Below are 27149 nucleotides of genomic sequence, written 5' to 3' on the forward strand. Positions count from 1 at the left end.
TCTGGCAGAAGACGCTTGGGTAAATAAGATATTGACTTGTGATAAGGAGAGGGCAATAATGAACAGCACTGGTTTTATTAAACTCATGATGACGTCGGCACTGCCAGTAACTCAGATGACTTCCAGGCTGGCTGTTCCGGCGAGGCGCTCGCCCTCCCTCCGCCGCACAGACGTGAGTGAGCGTGCTGTACGTTCCTCTTGCGGGGAGGGTGTTGCGATGGGAACAGCGCAGTTGCGACAGCAGTAAACACGACGCTCTCAACCAAGCCGCCGTGAAGTCCCGCCTTTCTTGCGTAGAGACTACATTCTGATTGGCCACAGCAGGATTCCCCGGTTCCTATTGGTTCTTAGCCATGTCAATCATGCCGTTTATGGAGTTTGTCTGGCTGGAAAGACTGCAATGTAGGTGATGGGTTGGGTATAGAGGTTTATGCGTGTCTGGGAGAAGTGTTTCTCGAGCTTGCCAGAAGAATTAAAGAGTTGCGACCTTTTTTTTCCTGTCCCTTTGCTCGATATTGGGTGTTCAGTTTGTTTTTATTTTGGAAAAGTTGTCACTGACGGTTATTGTCAGTGTTTTTCAGTAGAAACGGATACATTTTTTTCTTCGGAGAAACTTTCCAAAGGAGTGAGAACGAGCTAACTTAGGTAAGCGACAACACCGACTTCTGCTTTTATCATTGTATTAAATATTTTTTCTCAAATCCAGTTCTTTTTTTTCTTTAGTGTGTCACAGCAGACGGCTTTTGCTGCATGGCCAACGTTGCCACCCATAACAACTGAACTACAGCTGCATCGTTGTAGTAGCCACGTTATAAGTTATTCATGCTGGAGAAACCATTTTGTGACCATGGTGGTTATAAGTAGTACTAAAAGAGTCGAATCCATTTAACTGAAGCTAAGTCAGGCCAGCTGCTCCACGTGAACCTGCTAGTATTATTTCTCGGTAGCTCTCAGTTTTGGTGTTGTTCATTTTTGTTTTCTATGTTCCACGTGGGTCTGGGTCGTTTCTTAATAAAATACTGGCCATGTAATACGTTCATTTGCGTTCAACTGGACCTACGGGAAGTGTTTAGACTTGCATAAGCTAACTGTTTTATTTGGACTCAATCAAATTTAGGTCATTGTTTTGTGTTTGCACGGAATTGTCACGCCCATCTCCCTCCCTGCCTTTTGCCAACATGTCTGATTAAACCTAGCATCAATTTCCTCCTTTCCAACGAAGAGATTTCAGAGATAAAATCACATACACCTGTGTATGTAGGCTACACGATGATTGTGATTTGTGGGTTGCATGGCAGAGTTTCACGATACCACGTTTCTTGCAGGCAGTACAGCTGCGGAGTCAAAGTGATATTGTTTATCAGATAAGCTCCTATTTTATTGACTGATACATGTCCTAGATCGAAAGCATGGCTGTCATGAAATTAATACATCTTGGCCTAATGACATACACTGGAGGTCTTTGATCCTCAACTGTGTTTAAGAAACTATAAAACTGGAAAGTGAGCATGGTTAAAGGGTTCTTTGTTGTTCCAGGAAGTACTTCCTGGAGTATCAGTGACATGAGTTAAGGAATCAATGTGCTGTACACTGTAAGGAGTCTGATTGAGTATTACATATTGAGTATCAAAACTCAACTGGTTATAACATGCATACATCTAAGTTATGGTGTTTGTTAAAAACCTTAACTGTTGTACATGGATCAGTTTTCATGAAAGGACTCCTGGCCCTCAATTATAACGTCAATGCCCTAGACAAGGTATGATGATAGGTGATTAATAAAACAGTCAGTTTGGACCCATTGAATCCAGTGATTATGTAGAATTAACCTAGTGCCAAATTATTTAAAAATAATTGAATTGAACAGTTGTGTGTGATATGAAAAGGATGTACTAACTGGGTCATTAATAATCCTGCAGTTCTTAGAAGTTTGCTAGTGTGTATCAGAACAGTTCAGCCACTCGATTTAGGTGGTGAGTTTACTGGAAACCCACTTTGTAATTCAATTCGATACATGGAAAAACACTGGAATTCAAGGTAAAACTGAAAGTGTGCAAGATGTTTTACAGAAGGTTTTTACAGAAGGTGTTGGTTTCTTTGCAGTATCAGAGGAATTTGAACAAGTTTGAAAAAGTATCAAGTTGAGATAGGTGCTGGTAACCACAATTTACTAACAATAGAAACTAGTTGGCTTTAATACAGATGATAGAGAAACTGAATGTATCCTTAGAGACGACGATGACTCAGCTACTCTTTTGATGTGAGCCTCCTGAGGTTTTCACATGCCCAGAAACTCACACCATGCAGATGCACCATTTTCATTTGTTAAAGAAAGAGGAACATATTATCTCACTGCAAACCTGTCACATTTTTAGCCTCATACGATCGAAAAATAAGACTCTTACCCATGTGCTATCAGTGTAAAGAACTGCAACAAAAAGTCAACTGTTTACTGGATGCTTGTGGCTTTCTTCCACTGACTTGATTTTAATGAAACTTTGAAGACATAGTTAAGTAACTTGAAACAATGAGTTGCAGCCTTGCACTGAGCCACCATTGATTTCTGTTGACATGTTTAAGAGTCAAACATAGGTGTAACTAACGAGATTAATTATGGCCCTTCATTTAATGACATTTAGGTGGGGACGTAAAGTGATCGTTAGCGCACCTGTGCATGTGCCCTTTGTTAAAAGTCTGCGAGGTGAAAGAAAGGATGTAGATTACATAACCTTGCAATAAATGCAGTGTTTGTAGAGCTTTTAAAGTTCAGTTTTCTGGACACTGTGTCAGATAAGACATGATTAACTGTAAAGGAAACATCAAGGCTGTATAGAAGTGGTTCTGCAGAGGGTTGCTGCAGATCATACTGAGAGGAGTTTCTTTTTTCTGACCCCCGGAAGTATAAAAATGGGGTTTGGGCAGAACAAGTGTGTAAATTAAGTAATGAAGAGTTTTATTTAGTGCAGTGAGTAATGCACAAATAGAGTTGGTTGTAGTAAATCTTTAGCAACCGCACTATCTATGATATCTGTACTTTCTGTCCTCTTGGCTCCTGGTAACAGAGTGCAGTCATATTTCTCTTTGGGAACAAGTCATCATTTACCAGTGTTCAAAGATGTGATAAAATTCAACCCCAACATTTTAAGACACTTGAGTATGCAACACGACTGAGTATTGCACAATGACTCTGACTGTACAGTGAAGTATTCAGACCATGTATGATAGTGTAAAGGTTCAGTCTATCATCCAAAGCAGTATGGCAGAGGATACAACTCTTTGTTCCACTCACTGTCTGGTCATTGTTTGTGCAAAGTGGATAGAGCCCTTTGGGGAACAGTGCAGCCTGCTGTAAGATGATACAGGTAGCAGACCCTGCCTAAGATGGACAATAGTTGTCTCTGCAAGCAACCGAATGAGGTTTATTTAGAGCATGTTTTCAAATTGTATTGTTCTGAAGGAAAATTAATATGAAGAAAACATAAAAAGCCGACCCTTTGTGTGTCGAAGAAAATGTTCCTCTAGTTTCAATTCCATAGCTAAGGTAGCAGTTCAGCAGGGGAAATGTGGTTTTCCTTTTCTCTCGTGTATACAACTGGGGCAAAACCCAGACGGAAGATCATTAACTCTTGTCTACTAAGAGAGTTGACAGCTGTTCGTGTCGGCCTACATTTCTCTGTGGAGGCGCAGCATTTCACTGAACAGGAAGTGATTCTGCTGAAAGGGAGGCTTCTCGAGGGCTTGTCATTACTTTCAGAGAAAACCGATAAGTTTAGCTGTTTCTGTCCGGTCAGTTCAATTGTTACTCAATTAGGATGTCACACTGTTAATAAGTGCAATATATACTATATATGCTTAGATTCATTTATGTTGATATATCTTTTGTTTGTTATGTAGACTCGAGGAGACTCAGGATGGCCCAGTGGAACCAGTTACAGCAGCTGGAGACCAGGTATCTGGAGCAGCTCTACCACTTGTACAGCGACAGCTTCCCCATGGAGCTACGGCAGTTTCTTGCCCCCTGGATTGAGAGCCAAGACTGGTGAGGAATAATCCGATTCCTTGATTTATCTCTCCTGTTTGCCAGCATATGCCATTATATTATTATGAATTATTATATTCCACTCCTTCTGAATTGGCGGTTGGCCATGCACCATGACTGGCTTACCGCATGAAAAGGTTTTGTCACTCAGCCCTCATTGTTAACATCTTCCTTATTATGCCTTCTTCATTTTCTTCCTCCTTTCATTACAGGAATCTCATGCATATCATGGATCACAGATGATTCCATTGTATTTATATATTTATCTTAATTCTTAATTAATTAATTAATTAATTAATTCTTAATTCTTCTTCTTTCTTTTTTAACAGGGCTTACGCTGCCAACAAGGAGTCTCATGCTACACTGGTGTTTCACAATCTCTTGGGAGAGATAGACCAGCAATATAGCCGATTCCTGCAGGAGAACAATGTACTCTACCAGCATAACCTGCGCAGGATTAAACAGCATCTGCAGAGCAAGTACTTGGAGAAGCCAATGGATATTGCCCGCATTGTTGCCCGCTGCTTATGGGAGGAGCAGAGGCTCCTGCAGACTGCCACATCTGCTGCACAGGTAGCTGCACAGTGACATAAACCTAGCTTTTTTGTTATTATCCAGTAAAAAAAAAAAGCCATTAATTACAGTGGGGTGGCACAATAGTTTTACATGGCAGTATCTCTTTTTTATCATTGCAGGATGGCCAGGCAGCCCATCCCACTGGGACGGTTGTGACAGAGAAGCAGCAGATTCTGGAGCACAACTTACAAGACATCAGGAAGCGGGTGCAGGTTAGTTTCTCTCAGAGACTCATTGCTTTGACTATTTTCATGTGCAATATTAAAAATAAGTATAAACTCACCACTCTGTTACCTTACTTTTGTTATAAATACATATGTAAAACATTGTCATATTTTTCAACAGGATATGGAACAGAAGATGAAAATGCTTGAGAACTTGCAAGATGACTTTGACTTCAATTATAAGACTTTGAAAAGCCAAGGAGGTATGTTGACATTGATGTAATGCTGTGTAACACTGTCTCAGAATAACAACTATTAAAATGCTTTCATTATAGATTAATTACATCTGAATTTGTCAGCTGACCTGTGACATGTCTGCCCTGTTTACAGAGTTGTCCCAGGACCTGAATGGAAATAGTCAGGCAGCTGCGACACGACAGAAGATGGCTCAGCTGGAACAGATGCTGAGTGCCCTGGACCAGCTCAGGAGGGTGGGTGTCTAACTATTTGTTAGAGTTAAAAATGTGTAACAGTCTGCATTGACTGAAGTAAAACCTAGAATATGATAATTGATCAAACACAAAAAAGGTAAAGTATCACAATGTGCACTTGTATATTTGAGTGTGTACAAGTTTCAGGAGAAAATGTAAAATGATCACCTCATCACTCTGACTAATAACTGTGGCTCTGTTAAGGAGTTTTCTTCAGTTACTCCTGTGAAACCACATGTGTCATTGTCATCTGCTTCATTTCAGATGGTAGATGCAGATGCCAGAAAGGCGTAAAAAGGAGTGTCGGTGCTTGACATATGCTGTGCTTCATTTCTTGCAGCAAATTGTGACAGAGATGGGAGGGCTGCTGACCGCCATGGATTATGTGCAGAAGAACCTGACAGATGAAGAGCTAGCAGACTGGAAGAGAAGACAGCAAATCGCCTGCATCGGAGGTCCACCTAACATCTGCCTGGATCGCCTTGAAACATGGTAACCAGGAAGCAAATTATGTTGATTAATCATGGAATTAAATTAAAAACGTATCTTATCAAATTTGATTTAAAAAGCCAACCATACACATACATGCTCCTGGTCCGCTGTTGAACTGTACTGGGCTTCATTTTCTGACCAGGATCACATCCTTGGCTGAGTCTCAGCTCCAGATTCGTCAGCAGATCAAGAAGTTGGAGGAACTTCAGCAGAAGGTGTCCTACAAAGGAGACCCCATCATTCAGCACCGGCCTGCCCTGGAGGAGAAGATCGTGGACTTGTTCAGAAATCTGATGAAGAGGTACAACATATGTTTAATCTTTACTGTGCATCCACCCAGACAGTATTTACTTGTGTTACTATGAACTGCATGGATGTTCCCTATTAACCTGTTGGGTCCAATTTATGATGAAGAGAATTTATGGTCAAAACTTACAACTTACTAATGATATGGAGCTTTCAGCCATATCTCACCTTCATCCTGCAAACGGATTGGCTCAGATCAAATTTGAGCAGGTTCAGATCAAGTTTACATTGCGGTCATGTGATAGCATCTGAGCCAGCTCTATGCATTGAATGTGAGATGCATTTGAAAGCTGATAAGTCTCATCAGTAGATGGACCTTTGACCTTAGGTTATCTTCACCATATGTTCTGAAGTTTGCTGAAAATCTTGTCTGAAACCTGATCCACTCTGTCTTGTAGTGCTTTTGTGGTGGAAAGGCAGCCCTGTATGCCCATGCATCCAGACAGACCTCTGGTTATCAAAACAGGAGTGCAGTTCACAAATAAAGTCAGGTAAATATTCATGGCAACATTTTATCTGTTCGCTATCACGGGGAATGCAATACTGATGAATTTTGTGCTCAAAATCTTCTCTCTTTTTCCAGGTTACTGGTTAAGTTTCCTGAACTCAATTACCAGCTGAAAATTAAAGTTTGTATTGACAAGTGAGTTTTTTAAATTATGTTATGTCCTGATCAGAAAGACGCTGAATTCATTGGAGAAGTAAAATTACTGTCTTTCTGATTTTCAATGTTTTATTTTTCAGGGAATCCGGTGATGTGGCTGCAATTCGAGGGTATGCCTTTAAGAACGACGTTTTTTGAGCCGGAGTATTCACTGTGTAATGTTTTAGAAAGAAGTCTCACTCTCTGTTGTACTTGATCTTCTCAGGTCTCGAAAGTTTAACATCCTCGGCACTAACACAAAAGTCATGAACATGGAGGAATCGAACAATGGCAGCCTGTCAGCAGAGTTTAAACACTTGGTGAGTTAGAGAAGCAAAGCTCTTGAGAAGTAACAGCAATGATGTTCTCTGATAAAGGCCTGCTATGGAGCACTGACTTCCTGTTTATTACAGACCTTGAGAGAACAGAGGTGTGGTAATGGTGGCCGGACCAACAGTGATGTGAGTTCTCTTCCTGACGCCTAATTTATTGCAAAAAAGCATTTTTTGAGTGCTGTATTGTCTGCAATATTTTAGGCTTTATTTGAACTTGAGATACATATACATTTTTCTACAATATAGTTTTAATTATCTGTTCTCTCTAGGCCTCTCTGATTGTCACAGAAGAGCTGCATCTTATCACTTTTGAGACAGAAGTTTATCACCAAGGCCTGAAGATTGATCTGGAGGTACGCATCACATTTTTGTTTTCTCAGTTTTAATGTCAAACCGGACGTCAACAAAACTAAACTGAAATATCTCTCACTAAATAACATTGTGTTCTTTTGCACCTCATACAAAGAAAGTCACCAGACAAATGAGTCATCTCATCTCCTGCTTACCCTCTAATTGAACTCTTACTGAAGGATAAAGCTCTCTCATCAATCCATTTATTGACCTGACCCCAGTGACATTGCTGAGGGCAGAGTAGCCTGCACAGAATATTTCTTTTGAAGCTGAAGTTGAATTTTTACAGCTCTTCCTGATTCTTTTTGGGAAATGCAGTACTAGTCACAGTGACAATAGTAAATTATGAGTTCAACTTTCATGTATCTGTCATGCATTATATACTTCCTCATTTCCCGTTGACAGTAAATACGCATGACAGCCACAAAGCAACATTCCAGGATCTGTTACAAATATTATTCTCCTTCATGGCAAAACATGACTTCCAACAGACTGATGGTATTTGTTGTAAAGGCAGGTTAAACATGAAATGCATTTAGTGTATTTTATGTGACTTTGACATAATAGATTTTATAAGGGTTTAAGATACTGTAGTGAAATAGAAGCAGGACCATCTTTGCATCAGGAAACAAAAATGAAAGTTTTTAAAAGAAAAGAAGACACAGATATACTGAGGGATGTTTTCCTTCATTTGTGCAGACCCATTCCCTGCCCGTGGTTGTCATTTCAAACATCTGTCAGATGCCCAACGCCTGGGCCTCCATCCTGTGGTACAACATGCTCACCAACCACCCGAAGGTAAGACAGCACCCTCTGTTGGAGAGGGGCCGAAGGGCAGCGTGGTTCAACATAACAGTCAGAAGAAAAACATGGTATTGTCTTTCAACATGTTTTTCCTGGATGTGTCTGCACAGAACGTGAACTTCTTCACCAAGCCTCCAGTGGGGACATGGGACCAGGTGGCCGAGGTGCTGAGCTGGCAGTTCTCCTCCACTACCAAGAGAGGCCTGACCATCGAACAGCTCACCACACTGGCTGAGAAATTACTAGGTGGGTTAACCTGCTTGAATCTCTCCAGAAACTTTGCACGTCCCTGTCGCAAAACATCTTGTAATCTAATGTCATTTTATAATCGTCTGTTTAGGACCTTGTGTCAACTACTCCGGCTGTCAGATCACCTGGGCCAAGTTCTGTAAGGTAATTCACCCACCACCCACATGTGGTATTGCCATTAAAGTAGTAGTCCGTGTGAGTCATTCTTCCCTTCCTCTCTTCAGGAGAACATGGCTGGTAAAGGCTTCTCCTTCTGGGTGTGGCTGGACAACATCATTGACCTGGTGAAGAAGTATATCCTGGCACTGTGGAATGAAGGGTGAGAGGTCGTCTTTTGTTTACAGTCAGGTCCCCTGAGCAGCGCCCTACAATTGGCTGTTAGCTGCCTTTCGTATTATAGAAAGCGTTTTGACGTGCAGCGGTCAACAGTTTTAAAATAGAGTTACTATTTTAAAATTCAATGTGTATTTATTCAGCATCCTGTTGCCTCTGTGTACAGGTATATCATGGGATTCATCAGCAAGGAGAGGGAGAGGGCCATTTTGAGTCCAAAACCTCCTGGCACCTTCCTGCTGCGCTTCAGTGAGAGCAGCAAGGAGGGGGGCATAACCTTTACATGGGTAGAGAAAGACATCAGTGGTGAGTGTTTTGGACCTTCATGAGTTTCATAATATTGGCTTGATTTTCTGTTTTTATTTGTTTTTATTTCTTGATGTGACCACAGGAAAGACGCAGATCCAGTCAGTGGAGCCCTACACCAAGCAGCAGCTCAACAGCATGTCTTTCGCCGACATCATCATGGGCTACAAGATCATGGACGCCACCAACATCCTGGTTTCACCGCTCGTCTACCTCTACCCCGAAATCCCCAAAGAGGAAGCCTTCGGGAAATACTGCAGGCCAGAAGCAGCTCCCGAGCTTGAGCAGGGAGACTCCACGAGTAGTAAGTCACCGCCCTAAGAAGAACAGTTCATACTACATTTCTTCATTACGTGTGCATTTTATAACACACATTTTCTTTTCCCGTCAGTTATTCAACCGTACTTGAAGACAAAGTTCATCTGTGTAACACCGTAAGTATCTGTCCCTCCCTCTTTATCTTCAAGATACCAATTAACAGGAGGGTCTCATGCCACCCAGTGACCTCCTCTTATTACCTTTCTCTTATTGTTGGCTGGTTTGGTCAGTGTGTCCTTTTTATAAAGCCAAAAGTCTGATTGTTCCTGCTCAAGATCCACACTTCCCTTTTCTAAACTTCTTTAGTGTGTATAGCAACTGTTGCTAAACATTCAAAGAAAAGAGAACAAAGCTGTTTTCACTCTCGCTGTGAGTCACCGCTGTCACTGGAGGAACCATCACACTGTTCAGACCAAAGTGTGCAGCTTCTCTGTAGATCCAGTTAATTTGCTGCCGGCATCAGATGGTCCTGTGTTGATGGGAATTAATTTTCATACTCAGTATGCAAATAATCTGGGTGTAGTGTTTTCATTTCTGTAAATCATGCTTGCGGCCAAAATGCTCTAAAAAAAAAACCTCAGCTGTCAGAGAGCAATTTTACCCTAACCAAATGATACATCTGTGCTTAATTTGTTTGTTGTTTATTTTGGTTTTAATCAGCCTAACATTTCGATTCTTTTTAGGAGTGGTCAGAAGCCAATATGACTAAAACAAGAGAATAGCAACAAAACAACAAACTAACTTTCATTAAGAGAGAAAACTAATCTATGAAATTCTAACACTAGATTTGTTTTTTATTACAAATGCAGACATTTAGAAACACTGTGTTGTCACCAAATATCTATTGATGAGCATTTTTAATGTATTTGCATAATATCTGAGATTAACTGCAAAATAAATGAGGCGGGGGCAAGAGGGGAGGGTCAAAGTGCGTTGAGAGGAGTGTATACACAGACCAGTCAGCCTTGTGCGCTTTGGTTGGTAGTGGGTTTGATGGCGTCCTGGTGGGTTGTGAGGTTTGCTCAGTGAGATCCTGACCTGTCTCCATAGGTGTCCCTCCGTGTTCATGGACTTGCCGGACAGTGAGCTGCTTGGGAACGGATTCCCAGGGTAGGAACCCGGGGGGGGGGATAAAGTGGCATGTAGGGCTGTGTGTGCATCTCCTCACTCTGTGTGTGTGTGTTTGATGGGTGGGTTCACGTAATGGCCGTTTGTGTCTCACAGCCACTTTTCCTGGTTCTAACTCAAGAGCATCTCACTGCCATTCATCAAGTTTTCATTTGATTGTGGTCACACTCTTGTTTCCCACACATCTTATTTATGATTCTTCAATCACGGATTAAACTGACCAAACTGTTTTTTCCTGTGGTAGCTTGAGGAAAAGCGATGATAAGACGAGTATTTTTGATTTCCAAACAAATCAAAAACGGAGAAAAAGCAAGACGAAAGTCCCACAGAAGACTGAAACAAAAAAAAGTACACTGTACTAAAGAAAGCTCTGAGTAATGGCCTGTTCGATCCACCTAACTCACTGTGTTAACCAACAACTGTTATGAAATTAACTTCAGAGTAGCTGTTATTAACCAAGCTTTTCGTGTCAGTGTGCTTCGTACGTCCTCGAATAAAAGTAGGGAAGTTACAGTTTATCCTCAACACCTGCCCAGTCTGTCCTGGTTTCATTTGTCGTGTATTTCGGTTATTTACGTCTAAATACTTCAGTTGTGTTACCACAGAACCATCCCACCTCTCATCTACTTTCTTTCTCCTTCATGACTTTGCATATTGACACTGAATGCTGAATTAGAGTATGATGAGACTGGTGGACTGACAGCCTTTTTACTTGTGGCAGCTGCAGGTGTCTTTTTTTCTTTTTCTTTTTTTGTTTTGAAGTGGGATGGTAAAGATATTGTCATAGTAGTTTATGTTGAAAGTATTTTGACTTGAACAAATAATATAACAATAAACAGCACGTCCTCTTTCTTTTGTTTGTTTTTTCACAGCACAAACTCTGGAAACACCAGTGACCTGTTCCCCATGTCGCCTCGCACCCTCGACTCTCTGATGCACAACGAAGCTGAGGCAAATCCAGGCCATTTGGGTGAGCGCGTTAGACACGCATATAAAAACAGGCTTCAAGACTAAAACCAAAGCGATCCTCTCAAAGAATATATTGTAGATCTTGAGTTATAACTAATACTGATCAAACGTGTTTGTATCTCTTCCACAGATTCTCTCACTTTGGACATGGATGTAGCATCACCTATGTGAAGAAACTGTAAAGTTTCCCCAGTTTCCTTGTATTTTTGGAGGGGGGGTTTGGATGCTCGGTTGTTGTGATAGAGGGTTTGTTGATGATCTATCTTGGCCTCTGTCTTCTCATCCAGCCTGTACAGTTTGCTTCTTGTTCCTGTGTCAGCGTTAGCACGGTAGGGAATGGGGATGTAGGGACTTTTAAAAAGGCATTGCCACTTAATTTAGCCTTTGACTGTACACCTACAGTACACTTAGTGTGTGAATCTGTTGATTGATACTGACCTACTCACTGTCCCTCCGCACAGTACTTCTCCAACTTTGTAGATGTCTCTAAGTACCATTAAGTATCAGGAATTGTATTTTTGAGAACATTGTATTTTGTTAAAAAGGAATGACCAATTCCTTTGTTATTTTCTTTGAATAAGAAAATGTAATGAAAATTATTGTTGTATAAGCTATGGCGCTTTAAGAAATGTATTTTTGAGGATTTTATTTTGATGCATTTAATGGTCTTTTTATGGTATGTTTTGTCGCATTTTTATTCCCTGCCAAATGTATCGTTGCAGGTGTTCCAAAATACTTTGGCTTCATTTAAAATGGGTTGTTTCATGATGCTTTCTACACAACATGGCATTTTTCTTACATTTCCCATAACCATTTTAAAATTGTATAGAGAAGGAAAGACAGGGAATTTCAGACACTTCTAAATTTATTTTCCTGTAAGCTTTCTTTCCCCCTCGTAGTATTGTGAGTAATGATGTGATATAAGTGGTGCTCTGAAAACATTTTTGTGTCAATCCCACTTAAATACTGTCATTTGAAATTGTGTGAATTGCACTTCATTTTGAAATTATTATTCTTATTCCTCGTCTTTTGTCTGAATTCACATGACACAATCAGATAAATTGTGTAATGAACATTTTTTTATTTTAGGACAAACTCTTTAACTATATAATCATGGATGTTTCAGAAAGATATTTCACTCTAACAGAATGTACACAGTAGTGTGTGTAGCGGGTGACTTTTAACCTTTCATACAGTTGAGTGAGTTGAGTTTAATGCAAGCCACGCATTTGTCTGTCAAGCCAAGAAATGTTGGTTTTCTGTAAAATATACTGTATCTATTCCTGATTTGACAGAAGGCAATAAAAACAAGTTGGCACTAAACTCAGTCTTGAACATTATCTGACCAAACAGGAACCAGAGCTGTTTTACCACTTAAGATGAAGACCACACAATATGCACTACCCCTACTGTACTATGCTGTATGTATATATACATACATATATATATATATATATATATATATATATATATATATATATATATATATATATATATATATATATATATATATATATATATATATATATATAATATACTGTATGTCCATACTATAACAGGAAGACACCACATGCAAAATCCTGGCAATAATCCACAAGGGCAATAAATGAATAACTAAAAAATGAAAGTTAAAAATGGCAAACTTGCTTGTACTTAATATTCATGCTTCACAGCTGCGTGACGGTCAAAGGAAAATTCAACATGATGGAAGGAAGTTAATCAAGTGCAACAGAAAGGTTTCCTTGTGGCATGTGAAACACAGGTCAAAAATAACTTGGATTGTGCAGGAGTTGCACGACTTGTTCATGAATTAAGAGTGATTTGCTTTGTGTGGTTATGACATCCGTGTTTTTTGAATGCATCCCAGCATTAACCCACTGGGTGTGATTTTAATGGGATTTGTCACCTCAAGAGTTTTGACATTTTAGAGAAAGAAGAGCGCCAACGCTAATTAAATGATAGCGATTAAATATAAAACAGCTAAATCCCATTTAGCTGCTTCATTCTCAGGGTCATGGTGTTCAACATGTTGGATCACTTCTGCAACACTTGAATACAGCCATTATTAATGTTTTATTGTCTGAGACTTCAACCATTCAGCATGTTACAGTCTCATCATTTATGCATCATTTAGTAATTTAGTAATTGGTCCTGAATGCTGCAGATACAAAGCAGTAAAGAACATAAAGCACCAGATCAAATGATGCTGGAGAAGAGCAGCTCTGTTTCGCATTTTCAAATCTGGACGTGGTCTGTGATGCTGCTCAAAAAGATACAGACAGACACCACAGTGCTCTTTTGGTCATCCAGGAAAGTATGTTTTGTATCAACAGTAAATATTAAAAAATAGGTTCATGTGATAATATCTGAAGCACTTTCACACATTGTGCAGATTGTGGAAACGGAGGCCTCTGATCCACCCACTGTAAGAATGAAATATAAATGAATCAGAGATGTTACACAACTGTGGGTACAAACACCAGTTCCATGTCTTGAAAAAAACAACAACCATGCACTCTTTTCACTGATATTCAAACAAATAATTAAATAAAAAAAGAGAAACACAACTTCAAGTGGGGCTGAATGATATGAATTATTTCTAACAAATTGCAGGTTGAGGTTGAAGTACAAATGTGTCGTCGTTTCTGGGATTTCAATCTTGCATTCAGTATTCATTCATAGACAAGAGATGACCTTTCTTAACACTTCCTATTTTGTTTAGGCCGAGAGCATTTCTCTCTATATTTGGTGTCAGAACTCTCAACTCACACTCACTGGACTTTCCTGTCTGGAAACCCCATATTGTGTGTGTGGGCAGCTCTACTACATCCCCTGCTCTAGTGCAGCACTGATGTGATGGGCAGCGGTGTGACTGCTGGGATTCCCATGAGATCATTTTAGAGAATATGTGACAGCTGAGATACAACAGCTAAACAAAGAGGAACAGTTTCTGCATCACTGAGTCTCTGCTTCACTCACACTCTGTCTCCTCTTATGTGTGTGTGTGTGTGTGTGTGTGTGTGTGTGTGTGTGTGTGTGTGTGTGTGTGTGTGTGTGTGTGTGTGTGTGTGTGTGTGTGTGTGTGTGTGTGTGTGTGTGTGTGTGTGTGTGTGTGTGTGTGTGATAGGAAATGAACACAGACTGGTTAGAGGAGATGAACATCTATTACCGTCACTGCTGCTGATTCAGCTGTCTGAGGAAGCAACTGTCACCCCTCAGTTCTGGCCTGAGGCCAATCGATTTAGAGAATCGATGAAACTGTGTGTGTGTGTGTAGGTGTGTGTGTATAAATAATGCCTTTTTGACACGGGTGTGGGAAAATGAAGTCCTTTGTTTTTTGCAGCATGACACGGGGCTTTTCTTATCATATCACAGTCAATGGCAACATCAAAACAAACTGTGGACTGTTGTTTCTTGTTGATTGTGTTACTACCTGTAACTGCACTGTCACACATAAGGTGCATGGGTGCAATTTTGAAGAACCCGTACTTCTTATATTGGGAGTTATATGTTTGTTACTGTAGAATTTCTTGCATACAGTAAAATGTAAACTGTCACCTATATAGATTGTGTGAGATAAACAAGGCAACAGAGCAGAATAAACAGGCTGCATCTTTTCCCCAGCTGTTGACAACAAGTGTTCATGTGCTGCCTGTTGCCCTTTTATGTGCAGCCTATTGTGTTTTGTCTCCAGCAATATGTGTCTCTCTATAGGCTGGACGTGCCTCAGGCTCACATTGTCCTCTAATTCATTTAATTAATTTTGGCAGCTTTATCTTTGGTGCCTGCCACCTCATCTCTCTCTTTCTTTTTTTCACCCTCTCACTCTTTCCATTTCACTGATAAAGGTGAGGAAAAGGGCAAAAAAACAAAACAAGCATTAATTACAACCCAATTATGTATTAAGTATTTAAAACACACACATGCACACACACACAATTATGAACAAATAACATTTTCTTGACTACATCAAGCTTTTTTATTTAATTGTATTTTATTTTTCACCAGAAGGGGTCGCTGTTCTCCAGATCTCCGGGGAGACAGATTAGGAAGCGAGTTTTGCCCTGAGTTGAACAGAAGATTTACTGCACTGTAGAATAGATTAAGTCTAATCATCTAATCTAATAACTAGTTCAGCAGTAAACAGCTTTGATCAGAACAAGTCAGGGAAAAGTGAACCCGAGTTTAATGACCTGCTGCAACCAGGGGCCAATTTAAGTACAATTTAGGCTATTTATTAGTAGCCTATTCATTTATTAGTCATCAATTCACTTATGTGCTAGTATTATTTTTAATTATTAAGGTTATTGCAATTGACTTACCTATCTATTTATCCTAACAGTGGTAAGTAATAGTTTTGCTTTGTTTAGTGTCCTAATATATGGCCTGCACAAAACATTGCAGATACCATAAGCAACAGAATAAAGACGACAAAATAAGATAAAATGAAATTTAAAAAAATAAATAGGCTACATTGAATAGGCTATTATTCTCTACACGTGCAAAACTTTGTGGTGTTGCTGGGTCTTGTTGCTACCTGACAGGAGGGGGCTTTAAGTTGCTGTGTTTACCCTGACTCCAAATCAATCATCCCCAGGAGAGAAATCAGTAGAAACTGTTAGGTTACTCCTGACAGAGTGCACGAGCTGCCGGAAGTGGGCGGTTTGTCAGCGCGCGCTAGAGAGAGACGGGGAGAGAGAGAGAGAGAGAGAGATACAGAGAGAGAGAGAGAGAGGGAGAGAGGCGCAGTGAGAGAGAGGGAGATCAGTGAACTGTAAGGCGAACTGCTGGAAACTAGCCGACTGACAGACTGACTGACTGAGTGAGAGACCCCCCTCCTCCTCCTCCTCCTCCCCACACCCCGGGTTGTAAGGTCGCTAACGTCGCTGCAGCAGCACCACCACCTCTTCTCCGCGCAGTTTATGTGAAAGCCAAGGACTCCGCAGCTCCAAGTCGCTCCGCGGAGGTGAGTAGTAATAAAGTGCGGTGCAGTTTTCGCGTCTCGTCTTGTTGTTGAGTTGAACATGTTGTTTCGCCGGAGGACAGGACAGGACCGTGAAGCGTCCTCCGCCTTGTCCCGCTCACTGTCCCCTCCGTTGCGAAAGAATTATTCTCAGAGCGCTTTGTAAACAAACTGCGAGAGAGAGAGAGAGGGACAGAGAGGAGCTGGCGGCCGCCCGTCAGACGCTGTTTGGATGCGTCTAATATCAGTTCCTGTCGGCTTTTGCTTGTGTGTTACTTTTTCTTTTCCTCTTTTTTTTGTCTGTGTCTTAGTTCCCTGTCTCTCTCTCTTTTTTTTTATTCTTTTTTTTATTATAATGAAAGCCGGTGAATCAACAGGCAGGTCTACCTGTGGTATCTATTTCTATAATAGTCCCTCAACGGGCTGACAGCGTGTGAGTGCTGAGTTTACTGTCACCCGCCGGCGGTCGTAGGCTACTTGTTGCCATTTTCATCCCGTTACCATATACTGCTTTTGAATCGTAAACAAGACGTATGACAAGTGGCAAGGTCCCACGCTGTCAATAACGGCGTCTGTCTACTAATGCGAAGTTGTGCTGCCTTCCCACCAGCCTCCTGTTACCTCTGTAGGTGAACCTGTGTTAAGCAATGAGGTGAAACAGGACCATTAAGATAACCTGCAGCACGCACTCGCACACACATGCACACGCACACACAGTTCAAAAGTTTGACAGGTGAAAGCCTGACTGAGAGACTGCCTTTGTCACACTATTGGCACTACACTCCTGGCTGACAACCTGTCCTCCTGTGTTTAAATAGCCTATACCTTAATAACTGGGATGTTCCATTTGGTGCTAATGTGGGCTATACCTTTACCTCACCTAAGAAGTCTTGTTTGTTCTTTTTCCTCCCTGACATTTGTCTGACTGCTGCTGACATTACTGTAAAGATAAAGACTTGTCATGCACAAAATTGGTGCATTAGTCTAAATTAGGCTGCATCCTGCGCTTTAATAAGTAGAACCAGTTGACATATCCTATCTAATAGCCTCTCCAGAATGGCTGCCGTCTCCTCTGGTATTTAAATATCAATTTACTGCTGTTATGTCTTGTACTTTTACTAGTAAAGATTTAGTTATCAAGCAAACGGTTGTGGTGTAAATTGTTAAAAAAAAAGCTCCGTGATAAATGATGATTCATGAAAAGCATGGATGTCATGGGAATTTGGGTGTGACATATGAATGTAACTCATAACCTTTAGGTAATTCAGTCATAATTCTTATGACAGGAGATAAAAAAAGAAGACTAAAAGCGCAGCATGATAACACTGCTACAGTATAAATACTGTTGAACACTACAGTTATTTCCCACTCTAGAGAAACTGAGACTTACATGCTGAAATAACCTAACTGGCCTGTGTCAGCTCTCCTCAGGTCGCCATTGTCATGATCTCAATAAATCTGAAGGTGTTGAGTGTTAATTCAACAGGAGTATCCTTGGCACATCCGCTGTAGCGCTCAGAGGACTCGTCGTGTCTTATTTTGCCCGTTGATGTGTGTTGTATGGAAAAGCATGAAAGGGTGGCTCATAAAGGTCAACACGGAGCTGACAGTCAAAGCTGGGAGGCGCGACTCCAGAATCGAGACCCCTGTGTTTGTGCTTGCCTACAAACAGAATTGAAATGTCACAGACACTTTGAAGAATGTCATTTCCAGGAATAAAATGTGCCATACATGTGTGTGTGTATATGCATTTGCGCTGGTGTATTTGTGAGTGTGCAGATGAGCTTATACCTGCAATATACTGCACCCTCCACATAGCATGCTTTGTTTATTCTGTTATTGGCTGAATGCCTGGTAGCTCTGATTTCCTTTGGACTTACTGAAAGGGTTGTTCTAGACTCGTGACGTCAAGCTGGCACTGACTTTGTCCCCTGTTGATCTTGGTAATTGTGAATTACATGTTGTGATAATAACAGCCTCTGCAAACTGTGATAATGTCTCCCCTGGAGGTTGCGGTGTCAAAGGTTTGGATGGGGTCAATTACTACTTTTGATTAGATTAGATGAAGACACCTTCATGTTTGGCTTTTAGCGGTGCTGTAATTAGTCGAATATCGACAAAGATTTTGATAATTGATTCATCATTCTGTCATTGCGGTTGCCGCATGGCTCTGTTTAATTACTCAAGAATTTCACCCCGCCACACGTCTTTTATTGTGAGTAATTGCTGCGTGTTTGCTCTCTGAGTCTATAAAACATTTCGGACAGAAAATAATTGTCAATGCCTTTCAGCATTTAACCCTGTTGGCAAGCGTGGCGTCACCCTGCATGCTCCCTCTGTCATTGCTGTGCATGGTGCACGGGAAGGGAGGGTTTTCCCAGGTTTCTGTGAAAAAGGAGGGTGTTTTGGGCTGGCACGGGAACATGGCATGCTGGCCAGGCATGAATTGGCTGGCACACCGTGTCCCTGACAGAAAGATCCAGATGCAGGAGCAGCAGCAGCAGCAGCAGCAGCAGCAGCAGCACCAGGGGAGACAGAGGGGGGAAGCAGTGTTTTATCCTACAAGCCCCCTGTGCCATGTGCTCACAGCATGGTATGTCCTTAAGCTTGTCTGTGCTTCTCACTTTTTCACTCTCTCCGCTGCCAGACAAGTGTAGGGTTCAGTGAGCCTGGAAATGCTGATGAGAAAATTGGAGTACAGTACAGTAAGTTGGTGAGTGGCTGTGGTGGTGATGGTGGTGGTGGGTTAGTTAGGGAAGGACAGGACAGGAGACATGCTCCCAGCACTGACATCATGAGTAGCTGGAAGTGAGCTGATTAGAGCAGTGTTTTTTTTCTTTTTATCTGACTTTGCTATATGAGTCAAAGGTGTGAGGATCATGTAAGCACTAATGACAGTGCTTAACACTGAGGCTTCCTGTTGGCCTCAACAGAGGAAGAGAGGATGAATGGATGAATAAGTTATATGGAAGAAGACCAACAATTCCCTTTGCTTGTGATCCTGTTCTCTGATGGAACTTTTTTTTTTTTTTGTCACGTGAATAATTTAACATTCATAAAACTGTGAAAGGGAAATAGAGGAAGGGGGGAGGCGGGTGGTTGTGGAGAGATTCAGTGACAGAAAAAAAAGGGAAACAAATTCTAAGGGAAGTGATCAGGAAGCATGTGGTGACATGCACCCTAACCTCCTCCCCCTTTCAGTTGGGCTGAACGCTAATCCACTGGTCACGTGACCATGAGCTTTCAGCCGGGTCTAGGCCAGGAGCGCTCTGATCCATCTGTCAAATAGCGTTGCTGATTGTTGGCATCCACAGCGTGTACTCCTGTCCCATGATCACTGGCTGCTCCACACAAGACTCAAATTTGATTGCCATCAGCTAGTTACTTCTGCAGGAATTTATTAGCAGCTTCGTGAGATTTGCCCTTTCTGTGGCCGCCGTGTCTTTCCTATTATCCTTTTTTTTCTGCTTCTGTCTTTCTTTTTTTTGTCTTGCTTCCATTGAATTTCCCTTGTCTTCGGTGCAGTGAGTCGAGTGGGGAGGGGAGGTGGGCTTGACAGTCAAACTCATGTAGACACTGAGATGCATGATAAGGCCTTGGGTTATTATCTCAGTGACACAACAAGAATGAGCAGAACATTCGAGGGCAACTTTGTGCTGAGCCATATGAAGGAAGTCACAAAACAAGAGAGGAAAGTGCTGGCTTTGAAATCCCATGAATGTCGCTCAGGGTGCTTCCTTTTTTTTTTTTACCACTGTGATTTTTGAATTGTGTAAGGAGCTAACGGACAGAGGTCAGCTCAGAATACACTTAGAATGGATATACGTGGTCTGGATTAATCATTTTCTCGTGTTTACACAATGCTCCTCTGCAAGCCTAAACACACAGGAGCAAAATGCTGTTGCAATTTACTGCTGTTGGTCCATAGCACCCATAAGGCACTAAATCCCATATTCATGTGTACATGCTGCTGTGTGTTAATCAGAAGCATGTATGATAACAAATGCTGACTAAGGTTCACTGATATGAATAATCTGCCCATCTTTATCTTGCTTATTTAGAATTGATTAAAGGAGCTCATTTAGTTATTTAGATAACAGTGAATTACAATGCAACTCCTTTAGTTTTATCTCACCCTGTTGCGTGGTCGAGGTTGTTTCGCTCTGTTGGACACACACACACACACACACACACACACACACACACACACACACACACACACACACACACACACACACACACACACACACACACACACACACACACACACATATACACACCCAGCTGAGGGTTGATAGCTGGAAGGTAAGTGAAAGCCAAGCTTGTGAACAACTGGCAAGTTGCCTTTTCATTTGACTCCCCAGAGGAGCTGGGCAGTCGCAGCCAGAAAAGAGAAGCAATTTTTCTTCCTCCCGCATCAGTTTGCTCTTTCAGCAAAGAATCTTAACCTCAGAATTACTCCAAGTCTGGCTCAGTGAGTGATGGCACACCAACTCTGGCTGTTTTTTAACCCAAAGGAATATGATAATAGTAGTAACAACTCAAAACCTCTCCAAGGTGCCACTGCACAAGAAATTTGAGTGCAATTGTTTTCTCAAATCTGCAGATTATTTTTCACTTGTTGAGTTATTGATCCCTGACATTTTTTCATAGTTGCACTGCACAACCTCTTTTGTATTTTATTAGTGCCCTGGGCCCTGAGTCATGCTTGATCTCTCATGCATTAATTATGTGAACGAATGGCTTGTTCTAGGCCCTAAAGGAACTTGTATCATGTGAAGTCCAATCTGAAAATGTGGGAATCATGTTTTGTTTGTTTAAACACAGAACATGTGCAGGGTGCATCAGTCGCTGTATATGATGACGCTGTGTGATCATGAATATAAAGTGAAACTGCATGATGATTACATATTTAGACACAGATGTATTTACACTCTGATAATATAAGTTCGCTTCTTTCTGCCCCCTTTCATTCAAGAGTTACAGTATTGTCATTTTTTTAATGAGTTTTATGATTTTTGTTTTTATGCTCGATAAATGAAATAAATGAATAAATAGATAAATAAACTAAAAACTAAACTAAAACATTCACCAAATTGGAAGTAAAAAGTTTCTTCTATGTTACATCTAATCTTAAAGCAGAAGTGAGTGGTCCGGTCGTTTTCGCTAATGCTGCGTTCCAGGCAGGCTTTTGAAATCGTAAATTACAGCTTCAAGTCACAACTTACGACTTTGTAGCGTTTCAGGCAACCCACTCGTGTTTTTTCCGACCTGTTTTACCGGTGAAAGTCACTATAACGGCCACTCGTAACTTCCGACCGGTGAACTTGTACCAGATCGAACTGGTACCACTTCACGGTCGGAAAAATACGAGTTTCCTTGAACGCACCATAACAGTCCTCGTCGCTACGTCACCACATTCACGGCGTTCCTTGGCTGCACACACAGCCCTGCATGCCGTTCTCTCTCCCCATTGGATAAAAACTGTAGGATACGATAAATGTTTTCTCTTCGGCTCAGAGCAGAGCAGAGTGACTGACAGACCCGTGTTTCGGTCCAAACACTCTATGTAAGTGATTGCTGTCGGAAGATATAACTATTTAAGACTTATATTAACACAAATATATCACTCACTTCTGCTTTAAAGCAGCAGATTTAAAATTCATGACTGAAAAAAATATTGTTCACTTGTCCTTAAATGCCCTCTTTAAAGCAACATGTAAGCTCTTAAAATGGGTCAAGGAATGTGATTTTTGAGAAAAGAAAGTTTTACCATGCATGAACTGGCTGACACCTTGTGTCTTAACAACCCAGAGAAAGGGGGAATCAGCTTTAAATAGACAGGGCAACGCAATGCTTTATTATCCATCTGTTTGGCAATCCACCTGTCTTATCTGTCAAAATTATAGGTTAGTTGCACTTGGAGTAGTTTTTTTGCAGAGTCAATTTTAAAGCTGCAGTGCAACTTTGAGGTGAAAGGGTTTGCCCTTCCTATCTTGAGTCAGTCATTTTCACACCCCGACACTGTCACATATAATGAGGTATCCATCCGTATCCATCACCACCGGTATAAAAATACCAGCTCTCAGGTTTTTTGTCACATCACCTTGACAAGTAGAGTTCAGCACATTGTGGGCTAGTGTTTTAGGAGCTCAGGTGTTGAGCAACAGGGAACAGACCCATATTGTTGACTCCTAAGACAGTTGACAAAGTCAAGTCAACAGACAAGGAAGTAGAATCATGCATGCAGAAGGGATGCAACGGCACTTGGTAAAATACCGAACCATATAGTCCACCCTACACGGAACAATACGCCCTCATGTAGCGCGGTTTTTGGTTTTACAATTAATTATTGCTTTACTGTGTGTGTGTGTGTCCCCTCCCCCACAAGTTAATGTCCAATCACTGTTGAACCTCCACCTACTCACAGTGACTAACCACCTATCACACAACTGGAGCCGGGTTGAAGTGACACACACAGAAGCGGGAAAAAAAGAAAAAAAAAAAACAGACATGGCAGCACGAGCGGCCGCTGATTGCGATCACAGGGTTATTTGAACACTGTACAATTAGTGCGATTTAGCACATTTAGTTTATTAGTGTTCCAGCGTGACGTGTGTTTGTGTGTACGGGCGTGCGTGCCCGCGCGTGAGAGAGAGATCAAGTCCAGCAGGAGGAGGGGTTGACTGACAGAGATGAGAGATAGTGAAACACTGTTACATTTTTTTTTTTCTGTGACAAAAAAAAAAAATTCTTTAAATGCACAAAATACGTACCAAAACTGTACCAAAAACCGAGGTACGGACAGTATGTGCCAGTTATGCAGCACAGTCCCCGTGAAGGAAGGTCAGACAACGAACACGGACATATGTGCCTGTATCACCTGTAACAACGGCGCTGCAAAAAAAAAAAAAAAGGACGGCGTTCCGTTCTCTGTACTCAGGGAGGCCCCGAAGATTCTGGATGATCCCACACACATTCTGAACCCAGAGTTTGAGAGCCTGCCCTCAGGCCGACAGCTCAGAACACCTAGATGCAAATTAAATCAGTATGAAAACTCATTTATTCCCATATTGAACGGAAACAAAAGAAACAGCACTTCATGATTCCCTCGCCATGGGTTCTTCTACTTACTCATTACGACTGTATTCTAACTGTGATGAATGTGTGAATGTGTATTACGATCAATTTTAATTGTATTTCTTACTGTGATGGACGTGTGCAATGCAGCAGCCTGGCGCCCAAGACGTGTTTCCCTTCATGGAACAATAAAGTATACTTTAACTTTAACTTAAAAAACAACAACAACAAAAACACATTGTCGATCGCCCCGTGAGCGTTTTAATCTTATCAGTTAACAGTTAATCAGTTAATGAGTGTCTGTTATCGTCAGAAAAAAAATTCTAAATGTCCATCCCTAATTTGGGCTACTCTGAAGCAGCCTTGTTGTCTGTGACAGGAAATCTAAAGGGAGCCAGAGCTGCAGGTCAGTCCTCAGTTCTTATCTTGCTAGACCTCTCAGCTGCCTTTGGTACTGTGAACCAACTCATCCTACTATCCACACTCTCAAGCATAGACATCTAGGGCAAAGCCCTTTCTGGGTTTGAATTTGAATCTCATTGGGTGCTCCTTTATTGCAGCAAGGGAAAATATGCATGGCCCATTCCCTTCCAACTGGTGTACCACAAGGATCAGTTCCAGGACCCCAGCTTTTTAATTACATCCCCTCCTTGGGTCCAATTATCCAAACTGACATCACTGCTACGCTGTCAACCAATTATTGCAACCAGACAACTCCACTATGTTTGTGTAGACATTAGCTTATCTCTCTTACATATCTACAATGATGAATGGATGCAGCATTCAACTTGACATCTCTAAGACTCAACTCACCTTGGTTCATCAGTCTCTCTCAGAATCTCCTCTCCATTTTTCCCCTCCACACCCCAACTCGCAAGAAACCTGGGTGTCATGTTTGATGACCAGTTTTGTGTGCAAAGAGAAATACTTACAAATGGTCCAGAATGCAACAGCATGCATGGTCTTCAATCAGCTCAAAAGGGCACAAGTCATCCCATTACCCACTGACCACACTGGCTATCCATAACCGCCCCGGCTTAGATTCAAGTCACTAATGCTTGCCTTCAGAGTGACTAGGGGGTCTGCCCCCATTTATTTGAACTCGATCATAGAGTCTTATGTTCCTTCTCGGGCCAATCTGTTCCTCTGAGGAATGTCATCTGGCTTTGCCATCCCTGTACACAAGGCAATCACAGGCCAAACGATTATACAATATCCTTGCACTTACTTGCTAAATCTTAATATTTACAAGGTTTTATACTGCACTGAAGCTTATTGATGTCATTCAGTTGGGGTAGAAGCATCCGTCAAATGAGTAAATGGATTTGCATTGGGAAACTGAATAGCGAGGCAGGTGAAACATCACAAATGGCAATTATGTGAGCAGAGGAGTTACAGCAGAACTGCCACCCTGATATGAGCTCACAGCTGAAATCTTGAAAGTCAGTTAACAGATGGCCAGGGTCATTTATGGTCGCAGACACAGAAGCAAATCATGCTTAGTAGGCTCTAATTGTTGTTATTTATATGGGAGAAATGTATAATATGCTGAATATAAGTAAGTTAAGTGCCAGACTTCTTTTTGCAAGTAACATTAGTTCTGCAGTATTTTTTTTGCACAATATCGTAGCAGCTAAAAGCATGTACAGTAGGTGTGCTTTAGGGTCTAGACACTTGTGTTTTAATTGAGCAGGATGAGAGGTAGCTGCTCTTGCTGCTGCCGCAAGCGCTATGTTCAAGCCTATTACAGGCTTACAGCAAATGAGACGGACTGGAAAACCAATGGACAAATACCTGTGTTTGTAGATGGAGAGAGTGGATAACAGATAGAGAGTCTGAAAGCAGAGAACATGCTGTCAGTAAATGAAATCATGTCACAAAATGTACCTACTAGACTGACAACACACAAGTAGTGCATGTATCCACACGGGGGGGTGGGGGGCATAAACAATTTAGGTCTCGTTGTTTGCTCTGCTATTATTCATGACCCTTGTTAGAATGAAAGTGTGTTTGCGTGTGTGTGTGTGTGTGTGTGTGGCGTGTTTGCATTTGTTTTGTTCAGTTAGATTTAGGTCATGGATGCTCCTTTGAGTCTGGGAAAAGAGCTAACATCTGTGTAAGATTAATGCAAGGAGCATTTGATTAAAAAATGATTATGATGACCCACCAGGGAAAGAAAAGTCCTCATTTATTGATGCTTATGTCTCATTTATGTTAGTTGTACACTGGATTAAAGTGTGCTGGATTAGAGAAGAAACAGGGCTGAGTAATGGGACACTATATTGGCAAACAAATACCTTGTGTTATTTTAGGAATGTGTGAGTTTTGATTCTTCTTTTTTCTTTTTGTTGCACATTATCTTCTAAACTGACACCCATGAGGATGTAAATACTCTGTCTGTCTTTTGCTCACTTGTAAAGGCACTGGCACAATATAAAGCAAAGTCGGTGTTTGGATTTGGGGAGCTGTTATCTCATATTGATTCTGTGAACTCATCTGTGCCCCCGGCAGCTTCTGCCTAACAAGGCTTGCATATGAGCTCTGCACGACATCTTCAACCAACCAGCCAGCCAGCCACTCCCACAGCAAAACACTTTTTAATTGCTTTATAAAAAATAAATACATAAATGCTTACAAAAAATGTATTTTGGAAACCACATGCTGTCCATTGTAAATGATATTAAGTTTTGTTGAAGCCAAGATGATGATTTGGCAGGTTCACTTCCCTTTTCCTCCCCTTTTTATACACGTCTAAGTTTGTGTGACTTAGTGCACTTGTCAAGTGTCTAGTTTCAGTCCCTATAATAAAATATGCAACTGATAAGTTATTGGTCTAAAAGGTCTAGAGTGAGGTCATGTTGCTACTATTCATAAAGATGTATCAGACGTGACATCAGTTTTTATGACTAAAATGACTTTAAGCCTCGCCTACACATGTAAAGAAACATCAGGGATCCCAATCTGCCCCACACTTTGAGAATTAGACTCCATCTGTTGCTCATTTTACCATCTCGTCACTGCTACCTCTTTGAGGCACTGGGCCATGTGAGTCAATCACATGTACAGTACTATGTATGCTGAGAGATACAGTAGGAGGAAGAACACCGTGTGTAGCATCAGCATGGCTCATGGTGTGTGGGATTAGCACCCCAACCTGATGAAACACATTTTCTATTCTCACATGATATGATGCTCTCTTGCTCTTTGTTTTTTTGCACACTGCAAGGCATGAGGCAGCATGAACTGTGAATTGTAGATTGTAGTGGAAGTAATAAGGAGGAATTTGCATTGTCATTTTTCACACACCCCTTTTTGTGTTGGTTACAGAAAGGATCCTATTTAGATGTGTGAACGGAAGAAATGGCCTCTATATTCACTGAATAGGAATATTGAACAATAAGAGGAAAATGAAAAGGCCTCATTTGGAATGCAGTGCTGTCTTTGTTCTGCATGATCTCTATTTCTATTCTACACTATTGTGGATCACAGTAAATACATACAGATTTTCTAAAGTACTGAAGTACTTAACGGTAATTGATAAATGATGGAATGATTTTGCTCAAAAGAACAGGGTCTAACCTGCTTTCCTTTCTCTTCACTTT

At 41.2% G+C, this 27149-nt stretch overlaps 2 protein-coding genes across 5 annotated transcripts in view; both read left to right on the forward strand.

Moving 5' to 3' along the window:
- Nucleotides 1-393: 393 nt before the first annotated feature.
- On the forward strand, nucleotides 394-12827 carry stat3 (signal transducer and activator of transcription 3 (acute-phase response factor)). 2 transcript variants are annotated; one of them, XM_083977972.1, is made up of 24 exons: nucleotides 394-645; nucleotides 3895-4039; nucleotides 4369-4612; nucleotides 4735-4827; nucleotides 4961-5042; nucleotides 5170-5270; nucleotides 5611-5762; nucleotides 5905-6063; nucleotides 6467-6559; nucleotides 6652-6711; nucleotides 6813-6842; nucleotides 6938-7031; nucleotides 7125-7172; nucleotides 7316-7399; nucleotides 8097-8195; nucleotides 8312-8447; nucleotides 8542-8594; nucleotides 8675-8769; nucleotides 8950-9089; nucleotides 9175-9393; nucleotides 9481-9523; nucleotides 10458-10517; nucleotides 11408-11505; nucleotides 11635-12827. In XM_083977972.1, the coding sequence occupies exons 2-24, from the start codon at nucleotides 3912-3914 to the stop codon at nucleotides 11673-11675; spliced, it is 2352 nt and encodes a 783-aa protein (XP_083834098.1). In that variant the 5' UTR covers nucleotides 394-645; nucleotides 3895-3911; the 3' UTR covers nucleotides 11676-12827. The 2 variants fall into 2 exon arrangements, with proteins under 2 accessions (XP_083834098.1, XP_083834099.1); XM_083977973.1 differs by lacking the exon at nucleotides 10458-10517.
- A 3389-nt stretch (nucleotides 12828-16216) lies between these two features.
- Nucleotides 16217-27149, forward strand: part of stat5a (signal transducer and activator of transcription 5a) — a 54367-nt gene continuing 43434 nt past the window's right edge. For 2 of the 3 annotated variants that reach the window (XM_083977808.1, XM_083977810.1), the window contains exon 1: nucleotides 16217-16470. The gene's annotated coding sequence lies outside the window, so the exon portion shown is untranslated. Of the gene's footprint in view, nucleotides 16471-18998; nucleotides 19061-27149 lie in introns of those variants that run through there. The other variant, XM_083977809.1, reaches the window with a different exon arrangement.

The sequence above is a fragment of the Trachurus trachurus genome (assembly GCF_905171665.1).
Source record: "Trachurus trachurus genome assembly, chromosome: 8".
Lineage (NCBI taxonomy): Eukaryota > Metazoa > Chordata > Actinopteri > Carangiformes > Carangidae > Trachurus > Trachurus trachurus.

What these genes read in the sequence shown, in the direction of transcription:
- stat3 (XM_083977972.1), top strand. Translation starts at nt 3,912, where the DNA reads ATGGCCCAGTGGAACCAGTTACAGCAGCTGGAGACCAGGTATCTGGAG. An exon ending in TGCTCACCAACCACCCGAAG is followed by an intron (nt 8,196 to 8,311) that starts GTAAGACAGCAC and finishes GTGTCTGCACAG; the next exon opens with AACGTGAACTTCTTCACCAA. An exon ending in CTTGGGAACGGATTCCCAGG is followed by an intron (nt 10,518 to 11,407) that starts GTAGGAACCCGG and finishes GTTTTTTCACAG; the next exon opens with CACAAACTCTGGAAACACCA.